Genomic DNA, 20,870 nt, shown 5'->3' with positions numbered 1-20,870 from the left:
CTACACAGAGACAGGAACAATCACCCACGAAATACAAAGTGAAACTCAGGCTACCTAAATACGGTTCCCAATCAGAGACAACAAGAAACACCTGACTGATCGAGAACCGCCTCAGGCAGCCCAAACCTAACTAGACACACCCCTAATCAGCCACGATCCCAAATACAACAAACCCCAATACGAAATACAACACGTAAACCCCTGTCACACCCTGGCCTGACCAAATAATATAACGAAAACACAAAACACTAAGACCAAGGCGTGACAGGGTGAACCTTTTCGAATCAAAAAGGTTCCTCGAGGAACCCCTCTAGAAAAGGTTCAAACAGGAACTTATTTTGTGAGGAGAGGTTCAAATTTGAACCTTAATTGTAATATATTATTACTGTCATTGACATGATTATTATTGTTATTATTATAGTAAATGCATTACATTAGTATTTTAATATCATAATAACTATCAATAATATATTGTAACAAAATGGTGACTATTGTAATGGAATACTACTTTGCCCTTTAAGTTCACATTATGTCAGCCTTTAACCTTTAAGTAGTATGTAGCTTGGTCTTGGTGGGACAGCTCTCTTCTATCCATTGCTTCCGTCTTTGATTGGTCGACTTTGTGGAGGGGAGGAGCGTGGTTGGCAAAGCATTTGTTTATAGGAGTAGTGAATGAATATTTTTCTGTTGAATTTCAAGTCAGCAGGCAGATAAATAGAGGTGGAAATAGGTCAATCATAGATATATCAATGATTGTAACCTTTAATGACTATACAACTGCACACATGAACAGGAATGACAATTACTCTCACGGATGGCCTAAAATAACTTCTTGAAAGCCATGCCCCCAATTAGCCACGCCTTCAGTCTTCTGACATATACAATATATACACTTTACTATAAATAAACTTCAACTGCTAATAATAAGCCAGGAAATTCCATTTAGAAATTCAATTTAATTACAGTTAGACAAGCTACTTCAGTCCTTGACTCCATTGCTGAGTCTGACAGGCAAATCCAAAGGCAAAATTAATCCAAAAAGGCTCTTAAAGCGCCACCGAAAGGTTCCTCCAAGAACACTTTGCTACATTGAACCATTAAATGATCCTCCAAGAACCCTCAACTAACCAAAGGTGCAAATATGATGTCAATGACTAGCAATGGTTCCTTGAGAAAGTCCAGGGCTCCTTGAGGATCTCCAGGGATCCTCAAGTCAACCTTAATTCTAAGAGTGTAGCCTGTTTTGTGAATGTTATAGGAAATCAAATCAAATTGTACTTGTCACTTGCGCCGAATACAACAGGTGTAGACCTTACAGTGAAATGCTTACTTACAAGTGCTTAACCAACAATGCAGTTAATAAACATAAATGTTAAGTAAAAAATAGATAAGTAACAAATAATTAAAGAGCAGCAGTAAAATAACAATAGCAAGGCTATATACAGGGGGTACCGGTACAGAGTCAATGTACAGGTTAGTCGAGGTAATTGAGGTAATATGTAGTTGTAGGTAGAGTTAAAGTGACTGTGCATATCTAATAAACAGAGAGTAGCAGCAGTGTAAAAGAGGGAGGGAGGCAATGCAAATAGTCTGAGTAGCCATTTAATTAGCTGTTCAGGAGTCTTATGGCTTGTGGGTAGAAGCTGTTAAGAAGCGTTTTGGACCTAGACTTGGTGCTCCGGTACTGCTTGCCGTGCGGTAGCAGAGAGAACAGTCTATGACTAGGGTGGCTGGCATCTTTTACCATTTGTAGGAACTTCCCCTGACACCGCCTGGTATAGAGGTCCTGGATGGCAGGTAGATTGGCTCCAGTAATGTACTGGGCCGTACGCACTACCCTCTGTAGTGCCTTGCGATCGGAGGCCAAGCAGTTGCCACATCAGGCATTGATGGAACACCTCAGGATGCTCTCGATGGTGCAGCTGTAGAACTTTTTGAGGATCTGAGGACCCATGCCAAATCTTTTCAGTCTCCTGAGGGGGAATAGGCTTTGTCGTGACCTCTTCACAACTGTCTTGGTGTGTTTGGACCATGTTAGTTGGTTGGTGATGTGGACACCAATGAACTTGAAGCCCTGAACCTGCTCCACTGCAGCCCCGTCGATGAGAATGGGGGCGTGCTCTGTTCTCCCATAGTCCACAATCATCTCATTTGACTTGATCAAGTTGAGGGAGAGGTTGTTGTCCTGGCACGACACGGCCAGGTCTCTGACCTCCTCCCTATAGGCTGTTTCATCGTTGTCGGTGATCAGGCCTACCACTGTTGTGTCATTGGCAAACTTAATGTTGGTGTTGGAGTCGTGCCTGGCCATGCCAAGTCATGAGTGACCAGGGAATACAGGAGGGGACTGAGTCCACACCCCTGAGGGGCCCCCTGTGTTGAGGATCAGCGTGGGAGGTGTTTCTGTCCCAGGGTCCTTAGCTTATTGATGAGTTTTGAGGGCACTATGGTGTTGAACGCTGAGCTGCAGTTAATGAATAGCATTATCACATATGTGTTCCTTTTGCAGTGTGGAATGCAATAGAGATTGGATCTGTTGGGGCGGTATGCAAAATGGATTGGGGCTAAGGTTTCTGGGATAATGGTGTTTGATGTGAACCATGACCCCCATTTCAAAGCACTTCATGGCTACAGACGTAAGTGCTATGGGCCGGTAGCCATTTAAGCAGGTTACCTTTGTGTTCTTGGGCACAGGGACTATGGTGGTCTGCTTGAAACATGTTTGTATTACAGACTCAGTCAGGGACAGGTTGAAAATGTCAGTGAAGACACTTGCCAGTTGTTCAGCGCATGCTCAGTGTCCACATCCTGGTAATCCGTCAGGCCATGTGGCCTTGTGAATGTTGACCTGTTTAAAGGTCTTACTCACATAAGCTACGGCGAGTCGTGATCACACAGTTGTCCACACAGTTGTCCAGAACAGCTGATGCTCTCATGCATGTTTCAGTATCACTTAATTAACTTGAAGCGAGCATAGAAGTAATTTAGCTCGTCTGGTAGGCTCATGTCACTGGGCAGCTCGCGGCTATGCTTCCCTTTGTAGTCGGTAATAGTTTGCAAGCCCTTCCATATCCAATGAGCATCATAGCCGGTGTAGTACGATTCAATCTTAGTCCTGTGTTGACTCTGCCTGTTTGATGGTTTGTCAGAGGGCATAGCGGGATTTCTTATAAGCTTCCGGGTTATCGACAGCTTGACATCGACAGCTCTACCCTTTAGCTCAGTGCGGATATTGCCTGTAATTCACGGCTTCTGGTTGGGGTATGTACGTACAGTTACTGTGGGGACGATGCCATCAATGCACTTATTGATGAAGCCAGTGACTGATGTGGTGTACTCCTCAATGCTATCGGAAGAATCCCGGAACATATTCCAGTCTGTGCTAGCAAAACAGTCCTGTAGCTTAGCATTTGCTTCATCTGTCCACTTTTTTATTGACTGAGTCAAGAAATGGGTGGTGGTCTGCTTTAGTTTTTGCTTGTAAGCAAGAATCAGGAGGATAGAATTATGGTGAGATGTGTTCGAGAGATTTTTCGCCCTCTGGTTGCACATTTAACATGCTGGTAGAAATGAGGAAATATGGATTTTAGGTTCCTTGCATTAAAGTCCTTGGCCACTAGGAGCGCCACCTCTGGATGAGCGTTTTACTGTTTGCTTATGGCCGTATACAGCTCATTGAGGGCGGTCCTAGGGCCATCATCGGTTTGTGGTGGTAAATAGACAGCTACGAAGAATATAGATGAAAACTCTCTTGGTAAATAGTGTGGTCTACAGCTTATCATGAGATACTCTACCTCAGGCGAGAAAAAAACTTGAGACTTCTTTAGATTTCGTGCACCAGCTGTTGTTTCCAAATATACACAGACCACCACCCATTTCTTCCCGGCGGCAGCTGTATGTTATTCAGGTCGTCGTTCAACCACAACTCTGTGAAACACAAGATATTACAGTTTTTAATCCCGTTGGTAGGATATGCGTGCTCGTAGTTCATCCATTTCATTATCCAATGATTGTAAGTTGGCTAATAGGACCGATGGTAAAGGCAGGTAACCACTCGCTGTCGGTTCCTTACAAGGCACCCAGACCTACGTCCCGATATCCCCATCTCTTTCTCCTGCGAATGACGGGGATGAGGGCCTTGTCGGGCATCTGAATTAAATCTTTCACGTTCGACTCGTGAAAGAAAAAATCTTCCATTACGGTGTCGCTGCCCTGATACCTAGTAGCTCTTTTCAGTAATAAGAGATGGGGGCAGAGATATTTTGAAAAAATAAGTTACAAATCGCGCAAAAAAACCACACACTATATCACAATTGTTTAGGGGACCGTAAACGGCAGCCACTCCTCTGGCGCCATTATTATTAACTATTAGAACTGTTATGCTTGATGATTTTGATATCAGTATATTGGTTATTAATTAAAATATCTCAATGTAATTCGTACTCAACCTGGTTAGTGAGTTGGGTAACAATTCTCATTTGCAATGATGATCTGACCAAAATAACAAACAATATATAAAAGATAATACAAATGCACAAGTTTGGGTCATTATCCAGAAGATATCATATAAAAAGGGGATAATGAGTTAGCCATAGAACTATAATTATTAATGGCTAACAAGTTCAAAAAACACTGTTTATTTTTCCAAAATGATCCCATTCTCAAATATATATTTGACAATGATCCGACTGAGGCTGTACCAAGACAATCACAGAGAAAAACCTAGGACTATGATTTTGGTGTAACCCCTGTAATAAATACTCTAGTAACGGACATTCCTTTTATATAAATATCAGGAGAGAAATATAACAGCAGCAGAATTAGACTATGTTTTCCTGGTACAGTGAAAACAGATTTGGAGGATGGAAATGAATGCTATTTATAAGCAGCTACTCAAAGGAAGTGAAAGTCCCAGGAGGATAAAAGCAGCCTTGGAAAAATGATAGTTTGGAGCCAGGGGAGGAAGTAAGGAGAAGCCCAAGACCAGAACATGGAAACACACCACTCTGTGAGAGAGATACAAACTACTGAGGAGAAAAAACTATGGGTTACAGTGTGAAACCCCGGTTCTCTGAAAGACATGAGGGAAACATCTCACTATGGGACACACCCCTTCGTGTCCTATTTACTGAAACTTTATTCAAATCATGCCTAACAGACGCTTTGTGGGTGTGAGCCCCGCGTGTATATATTGCACCCACAATGCTCTTGTTTCCTCATTCAACAAACCACCTCTTCTACGAGTCGTGCAAGAGAGGTAATCTGGTCAAATGTTTCCCTAATCTCCTTCACAGAACCTGGATTGCATACCGTAACTCATAGTTCTCTAACAGTCGACTCGATTTGACATCTCACTACGGGACACTTGCAAAACGTCCCGATTGCCATTAGCCCTTTTCCTGAGAAGCCTGTGTTGGTGTACTTGTTAGTGAACCTGATCCATCCTACTCAGCTCCAGCACCAATGACTGTGTGCACCAGGGATGGCACAGTGACACCCAGACAATAGAACCTCACAAAGGTGTGAGGGAAAGCCCAACTAGCCTGCACACAAATTTCTGAGACGGAGATATCAGTGGCTCGACTAGGCTATTATGAGTCATGGAAATGACAAGGAATGAACGCGGAATTAGGACGTACCATAACCTTGGTATAGTTGGGGGCAAACTGAGTGCATGAAGGTTGAACCGAGAGCACGTGAAGGTCGCTAACGCGCTTGGCATTGGCCAAGGCAAGCAACTGTCCATCTTATAAGACAATGCGTTCCCTAAATAAAACAACAAACGAAAGGGGTGAGCCCCAATTGTCGTCTCACCTAATCCTACATGGCAGGCTGAGATTGCTGCCAAGTAATCTTGGAGGATTATCAGGAGGATTATCAATCTATCAGGATTAGGGCTAGATTGTTTGCTTTCACTGTCCAGAGTGGGGGTAATCAGGTCCAAGGGAGGGAAGGCGTACAGAACCCCGTCTGACCTCTAGTGGGTTAGCGTGAGGGATGTTGTGATCTCTCATTGCAAGGAATAGGCAATCCTTGTGTGGTCTACTGTCCTTCAGACGCTTGTTGAGGTGCCTGTAAATCCTTAGGCTATGCTTAAACCCTACATCCCATCCCAAGAACTCCGTTCCACCACCTCAAGTCTCTTGGCCCTCCCACCCTTACGATGGCCCTCCCACCCCTACCCCCTCTCAGCTCAGTCAAAGCTCTTTTCTGTCCTGGCACGCCAATGGTGGAAATAGCTTCCCCCCTAAAGTCAGGACAGCGGAGTCCCTACCCATCTTCCAAAAATATCTGAAACCTACCTCTTTGAAGAGGATCTTAAATAACTCTCACGGCGCTTGTCTTTTCCAATTAGCACAGACGTTTGCTGAAAAATACTTTGAAGGAAAAAAAATGTACTTGATATGATTGTGAGGACCAAGAAATAGCAGCAGAAGAAGCACTGGTGAGGTTCTTCACTTGGCACCACACGTGCGGCTCCCTTGGCAAACAGAGACGGTATCTTGTCTGAGGACTCAGGATGCTTCCACCTGTGCAGTGGACTGCACTATTCCCATGTAGTCTGTACCCCTGGCCTATGGTGCGTAGGAACTAGGGGGAGACTGTACACATGCGCCACTGCTCCAGATGAGGAGCAAGAGAAGTTACTTGTTCCCTGGGAGGACTGCGCATGTGGGCAACCTGTCCCATGGAAAGAACTAATAACTTTTCAGAGCTGCTGGTTGGACAAGGTAGCCATCAAGAGGTTGCTTGTTTTGAATGGAAACATTCTGAACTATCAACCTCGGACCATTGGCCTGGATGTGATGGGAACTCTTTATTAGAGAGCTGAACTGGGGCGACAGTGGTGTTGACCCGCCCCACAGGGACTTATGGGTCTTGAGATGGGGGGGGCTCTGGAGTGACCTGACACAGGACTCCCGAGGAGACTCTGGTTGCTAGGGTCAGAGGGGCTCAGCCGGCTCCCCGAGCCTTGGGTCGAGGTGTTCAACCAGGGAAGGCTCCACGACAGGAGAGCTGAACCATCTCAATGACTCCATGCCATAAAGGGTAGGTTGTCACCGGAGAAGGTGACTTATGTGGCTCCACCCTGGAAGACACACAGTCTGGGAAGGCTCGTATACATTGTGGGAAGGATGTGGAATTACCCTGAGGGGTGATTCCAACCATCCTAATCTTCTTTGTAGGTGGGGGAGGCGTAGGATAACCGACCTCGAGTTGGGTGACAGTGCATCGTAGTGTCTCGAAGAAGGGGAGATCAGTCATTGGCTGTGTTTCGAGAGCATAAAAATGGAGATGTACCATGGATAAATTGTGACTGACTGATCTACAAACAATATTGAGTAGCTAAGGTTCGTCCCCTGGGAAGATGGACCACCTAATCTTGCCAGGAGCTCAAGTAGAGGGGCAGATGGAAAGCTTGGACAGCTTCTCCCTCCTCTGGAACTTTTTTGTAAACAAAATCTACCTCGAGCAAGAACGAGGCCTGGGCAATACTTTCCATGTACCTTGATCTACGTTTGATAGAGCAATGCGCACAGCTAGCAAAGTCAACGAGAGCCGCCAAAGTGTGGTCTATGCCAAGGCAAGTAGCACAGATCTAAGGGAGTCAGACTGTGACATGTAGTGGCTGCAATTGCCGGCCTGCTAGGCTTGCGCTGCTTCTCTCCTTCTTGGTCGGTGCACTCGAGGACATCGTTTCAAACGAACGGAAGAAAACTGAAAACAGGAATTACCAGGGAGGAGGCCAGCTAGCTACACACACGCTGCTATTTACTGGGAAGTCGGACGAGACATGGGAGTAATCCTAGACTATCGGGGTAACAATAGCTGGAAGACAGGAAAGCAGAAACAGAAAGCTTTATTTACCAGGGGAGTGGTCTAAATACTTTCAGGGTAGGGAAAGTATAGCTAACAGGGATGCTAGCTAATTAGCTGGCTGAGTGACGATAGATAGCTAGCTAAGCGCGTGTTAATACCAAGTGCTGACTCGGTGTGTAAACCAAGCAACTCGAAGTAAAAAGCTTAGCTAGGTGTATCTTTTAAAGGGGAATGTAAAGGATTGTGCTTCATGTTGGTGTAACACACTTGAAGAAACAGCATAGCTCGAGTTTAGCCAAGCAAACCGAGTGGGGTTCAGCCCAGAGGTTTCTAGCCAAAACCGCATGCAGCGCTGTTAAGCAACGGGCTAGTTAAAAAAACTCACCAGATAAGCTAGCTAACTACGGGGGGAACCGACAGACAGCTAGAGACCTTGAGTAGAAGTAGTGAAAACTTTTGGACACCTGCTATTAGTGGGATGCTAAAATAGGGCTGGGAGATATTTCCAAAATATCATATCACGGTATAATTTCTTTTTTAAATATGATGGTATTTGACAGTATTTAATGTTTTTGAATAATACAAGTTAAAAATGTGCTTAATGAATACTGTGTTACTCTCAACACATACAGTCTAAGTGATTTCAATGAGTCTTCTCCATTCTGATTGTTTTATACTAATTTCGAATCTACCATGCAGGGCTGAACGATATGGGCAAACAATCTAGGCCTTATACATATATATATTTTTTATTTTTATTTTACCCCTTTTTCTCACCATTTTCGTGGTATCCAATTGGTAGTTACAGTCTTACAGGTACAGACAGTGTCAGAGTGCATGCACCAGGCCCGCCACACGAGTCGCTAGTAAGCATAGGACAAGGACATCCCGGCCAGCCAAACCCTCCCCTAATCCGCAGGGCACTAGGCCAATTGTGCGCCACCCCATGGGTCTCCCGGTCACGGCTGGCTGCGACAGAGCCTGGACTCAGACCATGATCGCTAGTGGCACAGCTAGCACTGCGATGCAGTGCCTTTAGACCACTGTGCCACTCGGAAGACGCCTAGGCCTTATTTTTAACCAAATGTTGCAATTGCAATTTCACTTGCAATTTAGAGCAAAACATTTGGGTGAACTGTTGGAATCATGGAAATATAATGATTAATCTAATTCTACAGTTAGAAAATAATAGTGGGCACTTTGAATACAGTGTTGTTTAACATGACAACAAATTAAAATGCCAGGGAGGAGATCTTGTGACAGGGTAGGAACCAAAGTGTTGATAAGTGTTTCCTAGGGGACCCTATAATCTTCAATTTAATGTTCTCTTAGCTACTTCATGTAGCTAACATATTCATGCTTCGCAAATTCCTCTTTGATTTAGAAGATTCTGTTGCACAAACAACATGCTGATTTAGGTCTACACAAATACTGGTATTATCAAGCTGTATAGCTAATTATGTTTGTGCTGACTCAGTACATATATTTGCTAGCTAGCTAGCCAGCCAGCTAACTAGTGATTAGCATAGAGGCTCCACTTGCTAAGAATAGACATACTAGCTGTTTGCAGATGTAAGAAACACAAACTAATAGTGTAATTATAGCTCAAAAACACCTGTGGCTTATTTTTCAAATTGGCATGTTTTGTTTCTCAATGTCAGCGCAAGAGTGAAGGTTTCATCGAGTTGTGAGATAGTACTTTTGCACATATAACACACTGTGGCTGAGGAAAGGCACTACTCCCAATATAAGTGAACCCCAAATCAATGTAGTTCTCATCATATTTGCACCTCTTCGATGGTCCATCGTCCCTGTCGGTGCTTAAGGGGGCAGTAGCTCTTCGGCTGCCTCAGATTCACAACTGTGAGTGTCCATGCTAGCTGAGCTAACAACAAATGTAGAATTACTGATGCTAGCATTGGATGTGCTCATGGAAGGAGAACAACTTGTGTCGTCGACAGGTGCAGGTGTAGTACTGCTGGTAGTAGCAGTACCACCAGTAGAGCTGGTATGTGTCTCTCTATGCACGCCGGCCTTACATTTTTACTAAATGGACAGTTTTTTTATACGAATATATATATTTTTTTTTAATGTGAATCACATTTTTATCTGGCGTACCCCCGATGGCATTGCGTGTACCCCTGGTTTGGGAATGCCTGATTTAGACAAATCAGGATTTCGCAGGGGTGGGCATCTTTCGACTTTTGGAAGGGGAGGGGTTCATTTGGCCGATAGACTACCGAGAGGATTTCAGGGGAGGCAACTTGCACTAGGCCTAAAATCTCAACAATCCCCCAGAACCAAATCCAGTAAATCACATGACAATCTGGTTCTGGGTTTCGAGATTAGCAGGAGACCCCCTAGCAAGCATGACCCCATTGGCCCCATGTGGGTATTTAGTGGGCATGGGCTAGCTCACACCACCCCAACACAGGTGAGCCTACACCAGCCCAACACAGGCTAGCCCACACCAAGCCCACATCAACCCAACATGGGCTAGCCATTCACAAATTGTGGGCACCCTAGTTAAAGTGCCTCCTAAAGACACGATTGACATCCGGAAAAGAGGGTAAAACCAAAAATGTTTTATGTACGATTGTGATTTTTCTTGCTCTTACTTCATAATATAGCCTATTCATAATCTTCTAACTCAGGATATATGGCTGGCTGGCTAGTGGCTTGTGTGAATATTTTAGTATATGGTGGTTAGCTAGAGTCTAGAGTACAGTGTTCAGTGCTTAATTTGTAAATCGGGAGGTGACGAAACAAAAAGTGAGCACGAGAAGGGAGTGACCTGGGGAGCTTTGAGGTAATAAAGCATTGCATGCGTATCATTGCATTTGCATAATTTTTTTATTTCACCTTTATTTAACCAGGTAGGCTAGTTGAGAGCAAGTTCTCATTTTCAACTGCGACCTGGCCAAGATAAAGCAGTGTGAACAGACAACAACACAGAGTTACACATGGAGTAAACAATAAACAAGTCAATAACACAGTAGAAAAAGAAATAGTCTATATACATTGTGTGCAAAAGGCGGAGGAGGTAGGCGAATAATTACAATTTAGCAGATTAACACTGGAGTGATAAATGATCAGTTGGTCATGTGTAGGTAGAGATACTGGTGTGCAAAAGAGATGGCATAGAGCAGAAGAGCTTACAGAAGTTGCATACATTGGGAAATGTTTCAGTAGCCTAGGGTCCAGGAAATATTTGTCTTTTAAAATGCTTTTCATGCAATTCTACATCATTTTACACCTTTACTGTTTTAATACTGAACAAATGATCGAAATAACGAGCTACTTTTTCACTGACAAACGGAGAATCTGAGATCAATAAAAACGACCTCATCTTGAATCCATCAATAGCCTAGGCCTAGGTGTGCGGAAACATATTGTACAATATAAGAAGGAAATTAAAGTCCTAAAAAAGATTTCCAGTTTCACTGACACCCAATGATGCACGGCACCGGCTGAAAAAAATAGGACTATAATCTGTCTGCTGCAGACTACCAAATAATAGTTTCAGCTTCCAACAGGCCTATTTTTTGAAGGACTTATACAGGATACTAACCTCAACATCAAAACCTTCTTCCAATTCAGATGGTCAGATGAAGCAGATGCTAAACTACAGGACTGTTTTGCTATCACAGACTGGAACAAGTTCCGGGATTCTTCCGATGGCATTGAGGAGTACACCACATCAGTCACTGGCTTTATCAATAAGTACATCGAGAACGTCGTCCCCACAATGACCACATACCCAAACCAGAAGCCAAGGATTACAGGCAACATTCGCACTGAGCAAAAGGGTAGAGCTGTGGAGTGCAATCTCTATTGCACTCCACACTACCCTTTCCCACCTGGACAAAAGGAACACCTATGTGAGAATGCTATTCACTGACTACAGCTCAGCGTTCAACAGCATAGTACCTTCAAACCTCATCACCAAGCAAAGGATCCTGGGACTAAACACCTCCCTCTGCAACTGGATCCTGGATTTTCTGACGGGCTGCCCCCAAGTGGTGAGGGTAGGTAGCAACACATCTGCCACGCTGATCCTCAACACAGGGGCCCCTCAGTGGTGCGTGCTCAGTCCCCTCCTGTACTCCCTGTTCACCCACGACTGCATGGCCAGGCACGACTCCAACACCATCATTAAGTTTCCAGACGACAGACAACAGATCACCAATAATGCCAGATCACCAATAATGACGAGACAGCCTATAGGGAGGAGGTCAGAGACCTGGTCCGGGTGGTGCCAGAATAACAACCAATCCCTCAACGTAACCAAGACTAAGGAAATGATTGTGGACTACAGGAAAAGGAGGACCGAGCATGCCCCCATTCTCATCGACAGGGCTGTAGTGGAGCAGGTTGAGAGCTTCAAGTTCCTTGGTGTCCACATCACCAACAAAATAGAATGGTCCAAACACACCAAGACAGTCGTGAAGAGGGCACGACAAAGCCTATTCCCCCACAGCTGCAACATCAAGAGCATCCTGACTGGTTGCATCACTGCCTGGTACAGCAATGGCTCGGCCTCCGACTGTAAGGCACTACAGAGGGTAGTGCGAACGGCCCAGTACATCACTGGAGCTAAGCTGCCTGCCATCCAGGACCTCTACACCAGGCGGTGTCAGAGGAAGGCCCTAAAAATTGTCAAACACCCCAGTCATAGACTGCTCTCTCTACTACGGCATGGCAAGCGGTACCGGAGTGCCACGTCTAGGACAAAAAAGCTTCTCAACAGTTTTTACCCCCAAGCCATAAGACTCCTGAACATGTAATCAAATGGCTACCCAGACTATTTGCATTTTGTGCCCCCCCAACCCCTCTTTTACGCTGCTGCTACTCTCTGTTATATGCATAGTCACTTTAACTTTACATTCATGTACATACTACCTCAATTGGCCCGACTAACCAGTGCTCCCTCACATTGGCTAACCGGGCTATCTGCATTGTGTCCTTAATAAATAAGGCTACCAAGCTGCTAGGAAAGAATCTGACAGAAACTAGCACTGAAGTGTGAAGTGAAAGGTGTGAAAACTCTTGAGCCTAACAATGGCAAGAGTTTCACAGCCCCTCCCAACCCAAATGCAGAGGCTTCAGAATCCCCCAAATACAACAGCCATAGGACAACTTTGTTTGGACGTCGTAAAGGACCATTTGCAGACACTGAAAAGATATAGCTAACAACCTCCTTTTCCACGTGGAAAAGACGGACAAAGACTTGCTATCTATATTAGTTAGCTAGCTGGGATTTTCTAGAAGGAATCTGCCTCCTGAAAAAAAGCTTCTCTCAAGTGGGTGTGACAGCTACTCCAGTTGCCTGCTGCACTGCTGCTTGGATTCCACCTGGCAATCGGTTCCTTGACTGCCCTGGCCTGTCTCCCCCTGTCTGGTATAGGTACCCTCGCCACACTCCCCTTTCTGTCCCGAGCTTTTGCTCGCCTCCAGCCCACATGCACTGTTGAGGCGAGTGACTCTGAACTGAACTTACAATGGCTAGCCCCAAGTTGTTATATGGCTGGTTTACCCAACCGTGGGACAGTCTATGTTTGTTCATACACTCAAGACTCAGACTGTCTATTGGTTACACAAACTCTTGGCCTTCCATCCTACTCTAACCACCTCTCGCCAGGTTTGTATTCATGTTACCTGATGAAATTGCTGTGCAATATCTTGTTGCCATGTAATGCACATGCAAATTTTATCAATCAACACTGCAGAGCTCTCCCTGTCCTCTGATTTGTATTACTGCTGATTATATCTGGAAATGTACATGTACACCCTGGCCCATCTACTGTTGCTAGCCCCAATTCTGATTTATGCTCTGATATCTGCTTCACTGATCTCTGTTCTTGTGGAAGCCTGGATTTCTTAACATTAAGCTTATTACATAAAATGCATCAATTGAAAGTGTGGGTTCACAGCTCCAATCCAGATATGTTGGTCATTACTGAGACGTGATTAAGAAAGAGTGTTTTGAACACTGATGTTAACCTTTCTGGTTTTAACCTTTTTTGGCAAGACGGATCTTCCAAAGTTGGTGAAGTGGCAATCTTTACAAAGGAACACCTTCAGTGCTCAGTTGTCTCCACCAAGTCTGTCCCCAAACAATTTGATTAGCTGGTTTTACACATTAAATGTTCAAATAACTCTATGTTGACTGTTGCTGGGTGTTATCAGCCACCCTAAATGCCCTGGCTCTCCTGGTCCCTTACACTAAGTCTGAATTTGTCCTGCTAGATGACCTAAACTGGGACATGCTTAAACCACCTGGCCAATTCCTAAAGCAATAATGGGACTCCCTACATCTTTCTCAGATTATTACCAATCCCACAGCGTATGACTCCAAACACCCAGAAAAGGCAACTCTCCTTGATGTTATCCTTATAAATAATCCTGATAGGTATCAGTCTGGTGTTTTTCTGTAATGACCTAAGTGATCACTGTTTTACAACCTATGTTCGAGCAAGCCTTCCTTTATGATCTGGCCTCTGTAAATTGGTATAGAATCAGATGAATCGCCTCTGTCGAAGATGCTTGGACCTTCTTTTTTGATATATTCAGTGGTATCGTTAACAAATACGTGTCCATAAAGAATTGAGAATTAAAAACAAGTTCAGTCCCTGGTTCGACCGTGATCTGGCAGAGTTACACACACATACTCAGGCTGATTGGCTCTTGTTCAGGCAAATTAGAAATAAGTGCACTCAAGCTATCCGGAAGGCCAAAGTTAATTATTTTAAGGAGCAGTACTCTCCTTATGGGTCTAATCCCAAGACGTTCTGGAAAACAGTTAAAGAACTGGAGAATAAACCCTCCTCACAGCTGCTCATGTCCCTTAACGTTGATGATGTGGTTGTTACTGACAAGGAGCATATGGCTGAGCTCTTTAATTACCACTTCATTAAGTCAGGATTCCTATTTGACTCTGTCATGCCTCCTTGCCCATCCAACATTTCCTCATCTCCCACCCCTTCTAATGGGACTATCCCCGATGCTCCTCCTTCTTTTCCCCCGCTACAAAGTTTCTCCCTGCTAAAGGAGCTCCTTAAACTTGACCCCAAACAAAACATCTGGTTCAGATGGTTTAGACCCTTTCTTCTTTAAGGTTGCTGCCCCCATCATCGCCAAAACTATCTCTGACCTTTTAAAACTGTCTCTCCTCTCTGGGGAGTTTCCCCATTACTTGGAAGGCAGCCACGGTGTATCCGGGGAGATAAAGCTGATCCTACTGTTATAGGCCGATTTCTATTTTGCACTGTTTATCAAAAGTGTTGGAAAAATGTGTCAATAATCAACTGACTGACTTTCTTGATGTCTATAGTATTCTCTCGGGTATGCAATCTGGTTTCCGCTTAGGTTATGGATGTGTCACTGCAACCTTAATGGTCCTAAATGATGTCATTCTATGTTGTGCTGCTATTTTTATTGACTTGGCCAAAGCTTTTGATAGGGTAGACCATTCCATTCTTGTGGGCCGGCTAAGGAGTATTAGTGTCTCTGAAGGATCTTTGGACTGATTTGCTTACTACCTCTCTCAGAGAGTGCAGTGTATAAAGTCGGAACATCTGCTGTCTCAGCCACTGCCTGTCAACAAGGGAGTACCCTAAGGCTCGATCCTAGGCCCCACGCTCTTCTCAATTTACATCAACAACATAGCTCAAGCAGTAGGAATCTCCCTAATCCATTGCATACTACATGCACATTGTACATTCAGATCCACAGAACCAGACACGCAGCTTGTGAACAGGCAAGGCAGGCAACTGCTTGTGGCCCCAGGCCGTTAGGGGGCTCCTTGTGGGCTGACAAACTTTACTCCACAGCAATGTCTCAAAATGTGGCAACCGCAGTGACTGCAACCCCCTCCCCATTAAACAGCCAATGGACAATTTGCAATGACATCTCAGTAGGAAACCTTCCTAAAGGGTCCCCATGAAGAGAAGGGAAACTAAAAACAAATATTCTCTCAGCTCCAACGTGACAATGGTGTGCGCTAGTGAGAGAGAGAGAAGCAAATTTGAAGAGGCGAGGGTAAGAAGACCGTAAACAAACCAAGTACAGTCTGCAAGCATTGCTTTGCCACTGTCGGCTACTCGAGTGGAAACACTTCTAACATGATGTGTCATTTACGTCGCCATCACCCAGCCGTATCCCTTTCAGGTGCAGCTGGAGCAAGGAGAGTCCACTCGTTAGCAAAAATACAACAAATCTCTCGCTCTTGCCTTCTAACAACAATTTGAGACAAATTCAGAAAATCATAAAGAAATAACGAAAGCAGTGGGAGTATTCAAAGGGGAGCCAAAGATTTGCAGCCCTATCCTATTCGGTGGTTACTGACTCAGGATTTTGTCACCTGATAAAAAAATGTTTTACCACGTAACAATGTCCTCTCCTGCACACGTAGCAACGTAATTCCCAAACTCTATGAAACATCACGGAGAGAAATTGAAAACGAATTGACAGACACCCTATCTAACACACTCAAGTTGGACCGCCAGAGCAACTCAAAGCTACCTCACTGCGACGGTTAACTACGTACTGGATTGGGAGATGAAGAGCTACGTGCAAACTCGTCCTCTGTATGAGAGTCATAGAAGCACACACTCAGCCCTAGAATGAATGAATGATGTGACTGAGTGGAAGCTAGAGAGACCAAATATCACAATCCTAGCCACTACAGACTACACACAAAACATTGTGAATGCCATCCATGAAGCTGATGGATTTGGGCCCCACATTGGATGTTTTGCACACATCCTGAACCTCGCAGCCAAGGGGGCAGTCTCTCTCAAGGCAGTGTCAGAAAAACTGATGACATTTTTTCAGAAAGCAGAAGTGCTCACCAAGTTGACAGTCAAGCAAGAGATGCTAGATATACCAAAGCACAAATTAATCCATGATGTCACAACCCGTTGGAACACCATACATGACATGCTGGAAAGTCATGTGGATCAGCAACCGGCCATCTACTCTGCAGTAAGGGACAAGGCTGTGAATAATTTGGTTAAAGACATAGCCATGCTGACTGACAGTGAACTGAAGCTGGCAGAAGAACTCATTCAGCTACCCAACCCCCTGAAAAGAATGACAACTCTCATGAGCAGTGAAACAAGTCCCACCTCATCAATGATTCTCCCTCTAAAGACAATGATTCTCAAATCCATGGCACCGGGTCCTGAGGACAGTGCAACCATCAGGGAGGCCAAGGCAGCAATCATTCAGGACTTGGAGAGAAGATACACAGACAGGGATCTTCTAGACTACCTTCACAGAGCTACAGCTCTTGATCCTAGGTTTAAATCCCTACCAGCCTGCTGTGACAGAGTCTACAAGCATCAAAGAAATTGTGGAGCATGAACATCAGGTATTACCTATTTTTTAAATTATTTTTCATGATATTGTTTTTATCATGTGCGTTAAAATGTGATGTGCCTCAGTGTCCCGGGAACCTCTGTTGCAAGTGAGAGTTTTCTCCACTGCAGGGGACAATGTCAGTGCAAGCCGTTCCGGTCTTGCTTCAGAGAATGTTGACGTGTTTATATTTTTTAAGAAGAACCTCAACATAAAGGAATAGATATCTCATATAGGGTACCAACTTGATGTTGCAATTCAAGTTATTTTTACATTTAATATTGTCTATACAAGTATGTACCATGTTTATTTAAACTAGAGAAGGCAAAGCACCTACAGGTTGTCAAAGCTAAGAAGCACTTTTAATTTTAATGTTTTTTTCCCCTTGATTTCACACACTTTTCTGAATGGAAAGTTGTATTTGTCTCTTGGCAAAATAAAGAGTTGCTGTGAGTTGCTGCCTTCCTGTTGTCTTGTGAGCAAACATTGTTTTACAAAGTAGTGCCAAAAGCCTCTCTCTCTATTGTTTTAGCCTACTTTGCAATTGGCCTATTGGATGTTGATAGCACACGGTCTTCTTTTTTCAGCAAGAGCCATTTGCACGCGATTGTATTAGAAATATTGTTTTGTCTGACAGATTAACAGTGCATTCCCCACTGTAGGCTATCCTTTGTTATTGGGCTACACACAATCCACAGCTAGGCAATGTTTTAAAAGAAGCTATTGATCCTCTGTGGCTAAATTATATATATTTTTAACCTTTATTTAACTAGGCAAGTCAGTTAAGAACAAATTCTTATTTTCAATGACAGCCTAGGAACAGTGGGTTCCTAGGCTTGTTCAGGGGCAGAATGACAGATTTTTTACCTTGTCAGCTCGGGGTTCGATCTTGCAACCTTTCAGTTACTAGTCCAACACTCTAACCACTAGGCTACCTGCCACCCCTGCTGCCTCTACTCATGGTGTAGAATTATCCAATTTCTTTCTGAACTGACAGAAGTAATTCTATAACTTTGGCAAATGTATTTAAATTCACCAGGCTTTCCGCAGCTTTGATTCTATAAGGAAATGAATTAAATGCTGCTGCGAACCAAACCGAATATTGATGATGATGATGTAAATCAAGTGTTAATCAAATGTTATGCTGCTGTGGCATGATTGTGTGGCCTGCTGTGGCCTACTGTTGATTTTTAAACTGGGTAGCTCGCTACACACATGACCAGTGACCACATCTCAGGCCATGCATGTTTGGACACCCGGCCCACACAATCTCTGTAAAGGGCGGACTGAGAAAAAGGCAACCCGGGCGCACGTGAGCTCTGTACAGGGCTAACCAATGGACAGGGTAAGGGGTGGCAAACTTGACGACATCACAACATCTTGGGGGCAGTGGGTTTAGAACAATGACAAAAACAGTACACAACAACAAAAATTATACCACCACCCAAAAGGGCACTTGGTGAGTGGGAGGGCAAAGGGGCATGTGCTCGGCACAGGTATAACCCTATCTGTGCACGTGCCTGGTGGGCAATACAATACATATATATATATATTATTTAACCTTAATTTAACTAGGCAAGTCAGTTAAGAACAAATTCTTATTGAAAATGACATCCTACCCCAGCCAAACCCTAACCCAGATGACGCTGGACCTATTGTGCACCGTCCTATGGGACTCCCAATAATCAGCTGGTTGTGATACAGCCTGGAATCGAACCAGGGTTTGTAGAGATGCCTCTAGCACTGAGATGCAGTGCCTTAGACCACTGCACCACTCAGGAGCCCAATATGGTCATTACCATGAGCTTATCTTGGGGACCAATAAGGGCAGTCGATCTAAAGAGTAGATTTATTTTAGGCAAAGTTATGGCTTTTCTTGGAGCCACCGACCTTGGGCCCAATGTGGGAAACCTACATGGGGCCAATATATTTGCCCGCTTTGGGCCCACCTCATGCCAATGTGGGCATGTTTGCTGGGCCATGTCAGATTTCCACTGGTTACACATACCGTTGGAGCATCTGTAGGACTGCAGCAGGTCAGACAGCATGCCTTTCTGCACAGTGGCATTCCCACTCAGGTTTTCCCGATCCAGGATCAGGAGGAAGCGCTGCAGCTCCTCCAGGAGTTGATCCAGCACTAGAAGAGGACACACAGAGAACAAACATTGTCAGTTTTGGACAGTGTTAGAAACTTAACTTATCTGTGAGTAAAGCCTAAAGAAGAAAAGGTGGGTGCTGCTACACATTGGCAGTGGGTAAGATGAGTTCCCCTCCCCATACAATGTAGAGTGCTCTGACCAACAATTACTATTACTGTCTTGTTTCAAGTTGTGGTTCATTACTTTCTGCTACATGCGAACACAAGCAAGCATTTAAAGTTAAACTGGTTCTCACACACAAAATGCACATCAGACAATTAAACATTTTCGATTTACTTGCATGTGACAGAAAGCAAAATTGTAGGTCCCATCAAATCACATGACACACATTAGCCCTTTGCTAACCTCACAAGGTGGCATTGATTACATCCTGGCACAACTTCTGCAGCCAATTAAAATCGTAGATTTAGTTGGACGTGCTCCAACACTTGTTCGTGGAAGCGCCCTTAACATACCAACAGCACGTTCTGATCATCAAAGCAACTAGGCTATTACGTGTATTTGACTGACTGGTGAAATTGCTCTCTGTGTAAAGTGCCTGGTCCATGTAATTGTCGCAGATTGTGACAAGAGTTCAAATCTCACATTTGAAATGTAGATTTACATGTAGCCTATTGGGTTCGTGTGTTGAAAAGAGACTCCTTTAAAAGTTGCGTCAATCTGTGGTACACCTTGCGTGCTGCTGCAGCATTCTGTGGCACATCATTGAACTCAGCCATTTTTTCTGTTACTGCAAGTTATTGCTAGTTTGACCACCAGAGGGCATCTTTGAGAAGCATTTGATAGTATTCCGTATTGGCATTACCAGAGAATTTAAAACCTGTTTTGTAATAACATTGTATAGGGTTTGATTTTAAGAAATGAGCTAGCTAACATTAGGCTATAACTAGCAATGCAAATGGCTCTGAGATACGAATAATATTCCTACACAGATCATACATGTAACGTTAGCTAGCTAGCTAAAAGTACACTTTAACTTGAAATAAAAACAACTTTATGACAAAATTAGAAACATATAATATCTGAAAATGTAGCTAGCTAGACTATCTTACCCCAATACATGGATGGACGCTTCTCCCTATTTGTCACGGATGCCATGGTTACCCTTAGTTTGAAGATGTAATCCAGAAACAAGTGTTTTACACAACAGCATTCTGTGTGTTCTCTTTCTGACTTGCAATCAAACCCTGAATTTTCTCCATCTCCTTAGATATCATATTCTAATTCCACTGATTTCAAAACTCGGTCCTCCAGAAATTGGAGAACAACACTTATACAGTTCTACAATGTGAGATCTTTTTTTTTTAAAGTAGTGTTAGAAAGGATTACCTACACATACTGACCAGTTCATGTTATAGACAGAAGCGTACTCCATGGCAGACCAATCCAATCTCTCGGAAGGTTACTGTCTTTTTCAGTGACGAAACCAACTAGGCTCATAATTTAACAACTGTATTTGTATTTATAGATGGCATACAATCATCTACATCCAAGATGGCGTAGCAGTAAGACGTGTTTGTTTTTGTCCCG

At 43.9% G+C, this 20,870-nt stretch overlaps 1 protein-coding gene across 3 annotated transcripts in view; it reads right to left on the bottom strand.

Annotated features, from left to right (window-relative positions):
* Positions 1-20,870, bottom strand: part of afap1l2 (actin filament associated protein 1-like 2) — a 144,537-nt gene that overhangs the window by 103,953 nt on the left and 19,714 nt on the right. For all 3 annotated transcript variants that reach the window (XR_004204457.1, XM_031799316.1, XM_031799315.1), the window contains exon 2: positions 19,190-19,318. Coding sequence is in view for 2 of the 3 variants with exons in the window: in XM_031799316.1 (XP_031655176.1) it covers positions 19,190-19,318 (129 nt within the window). In the remaining variant the exon portion in view is untranslated. The remainder of the gene's footprint in view (positions 1-19,189; positions 19,319-20,870) is intronic.

The sequence above is a fragment of the Oncorhynchus kisutch genome, linkage group LG20 (assembly GCF_002021735.2).
Source record: "Oncorhynchus kisutch isolate 150728-3 linkage group LG20, Okis_V2, whole genome shotgun sequence".
Taxonomy (NCBI): Eukaryota; Metazoa; Chordata; class Actinopteri; order Salmoniformes; family Salmonidae; genus Oncorhynchus; species Oncorhynchus kisutch.
Note: the sequence above shows the minus strand (reverse complement) of the source record. Positions and strands in the feature narration are given on the sequence as shown.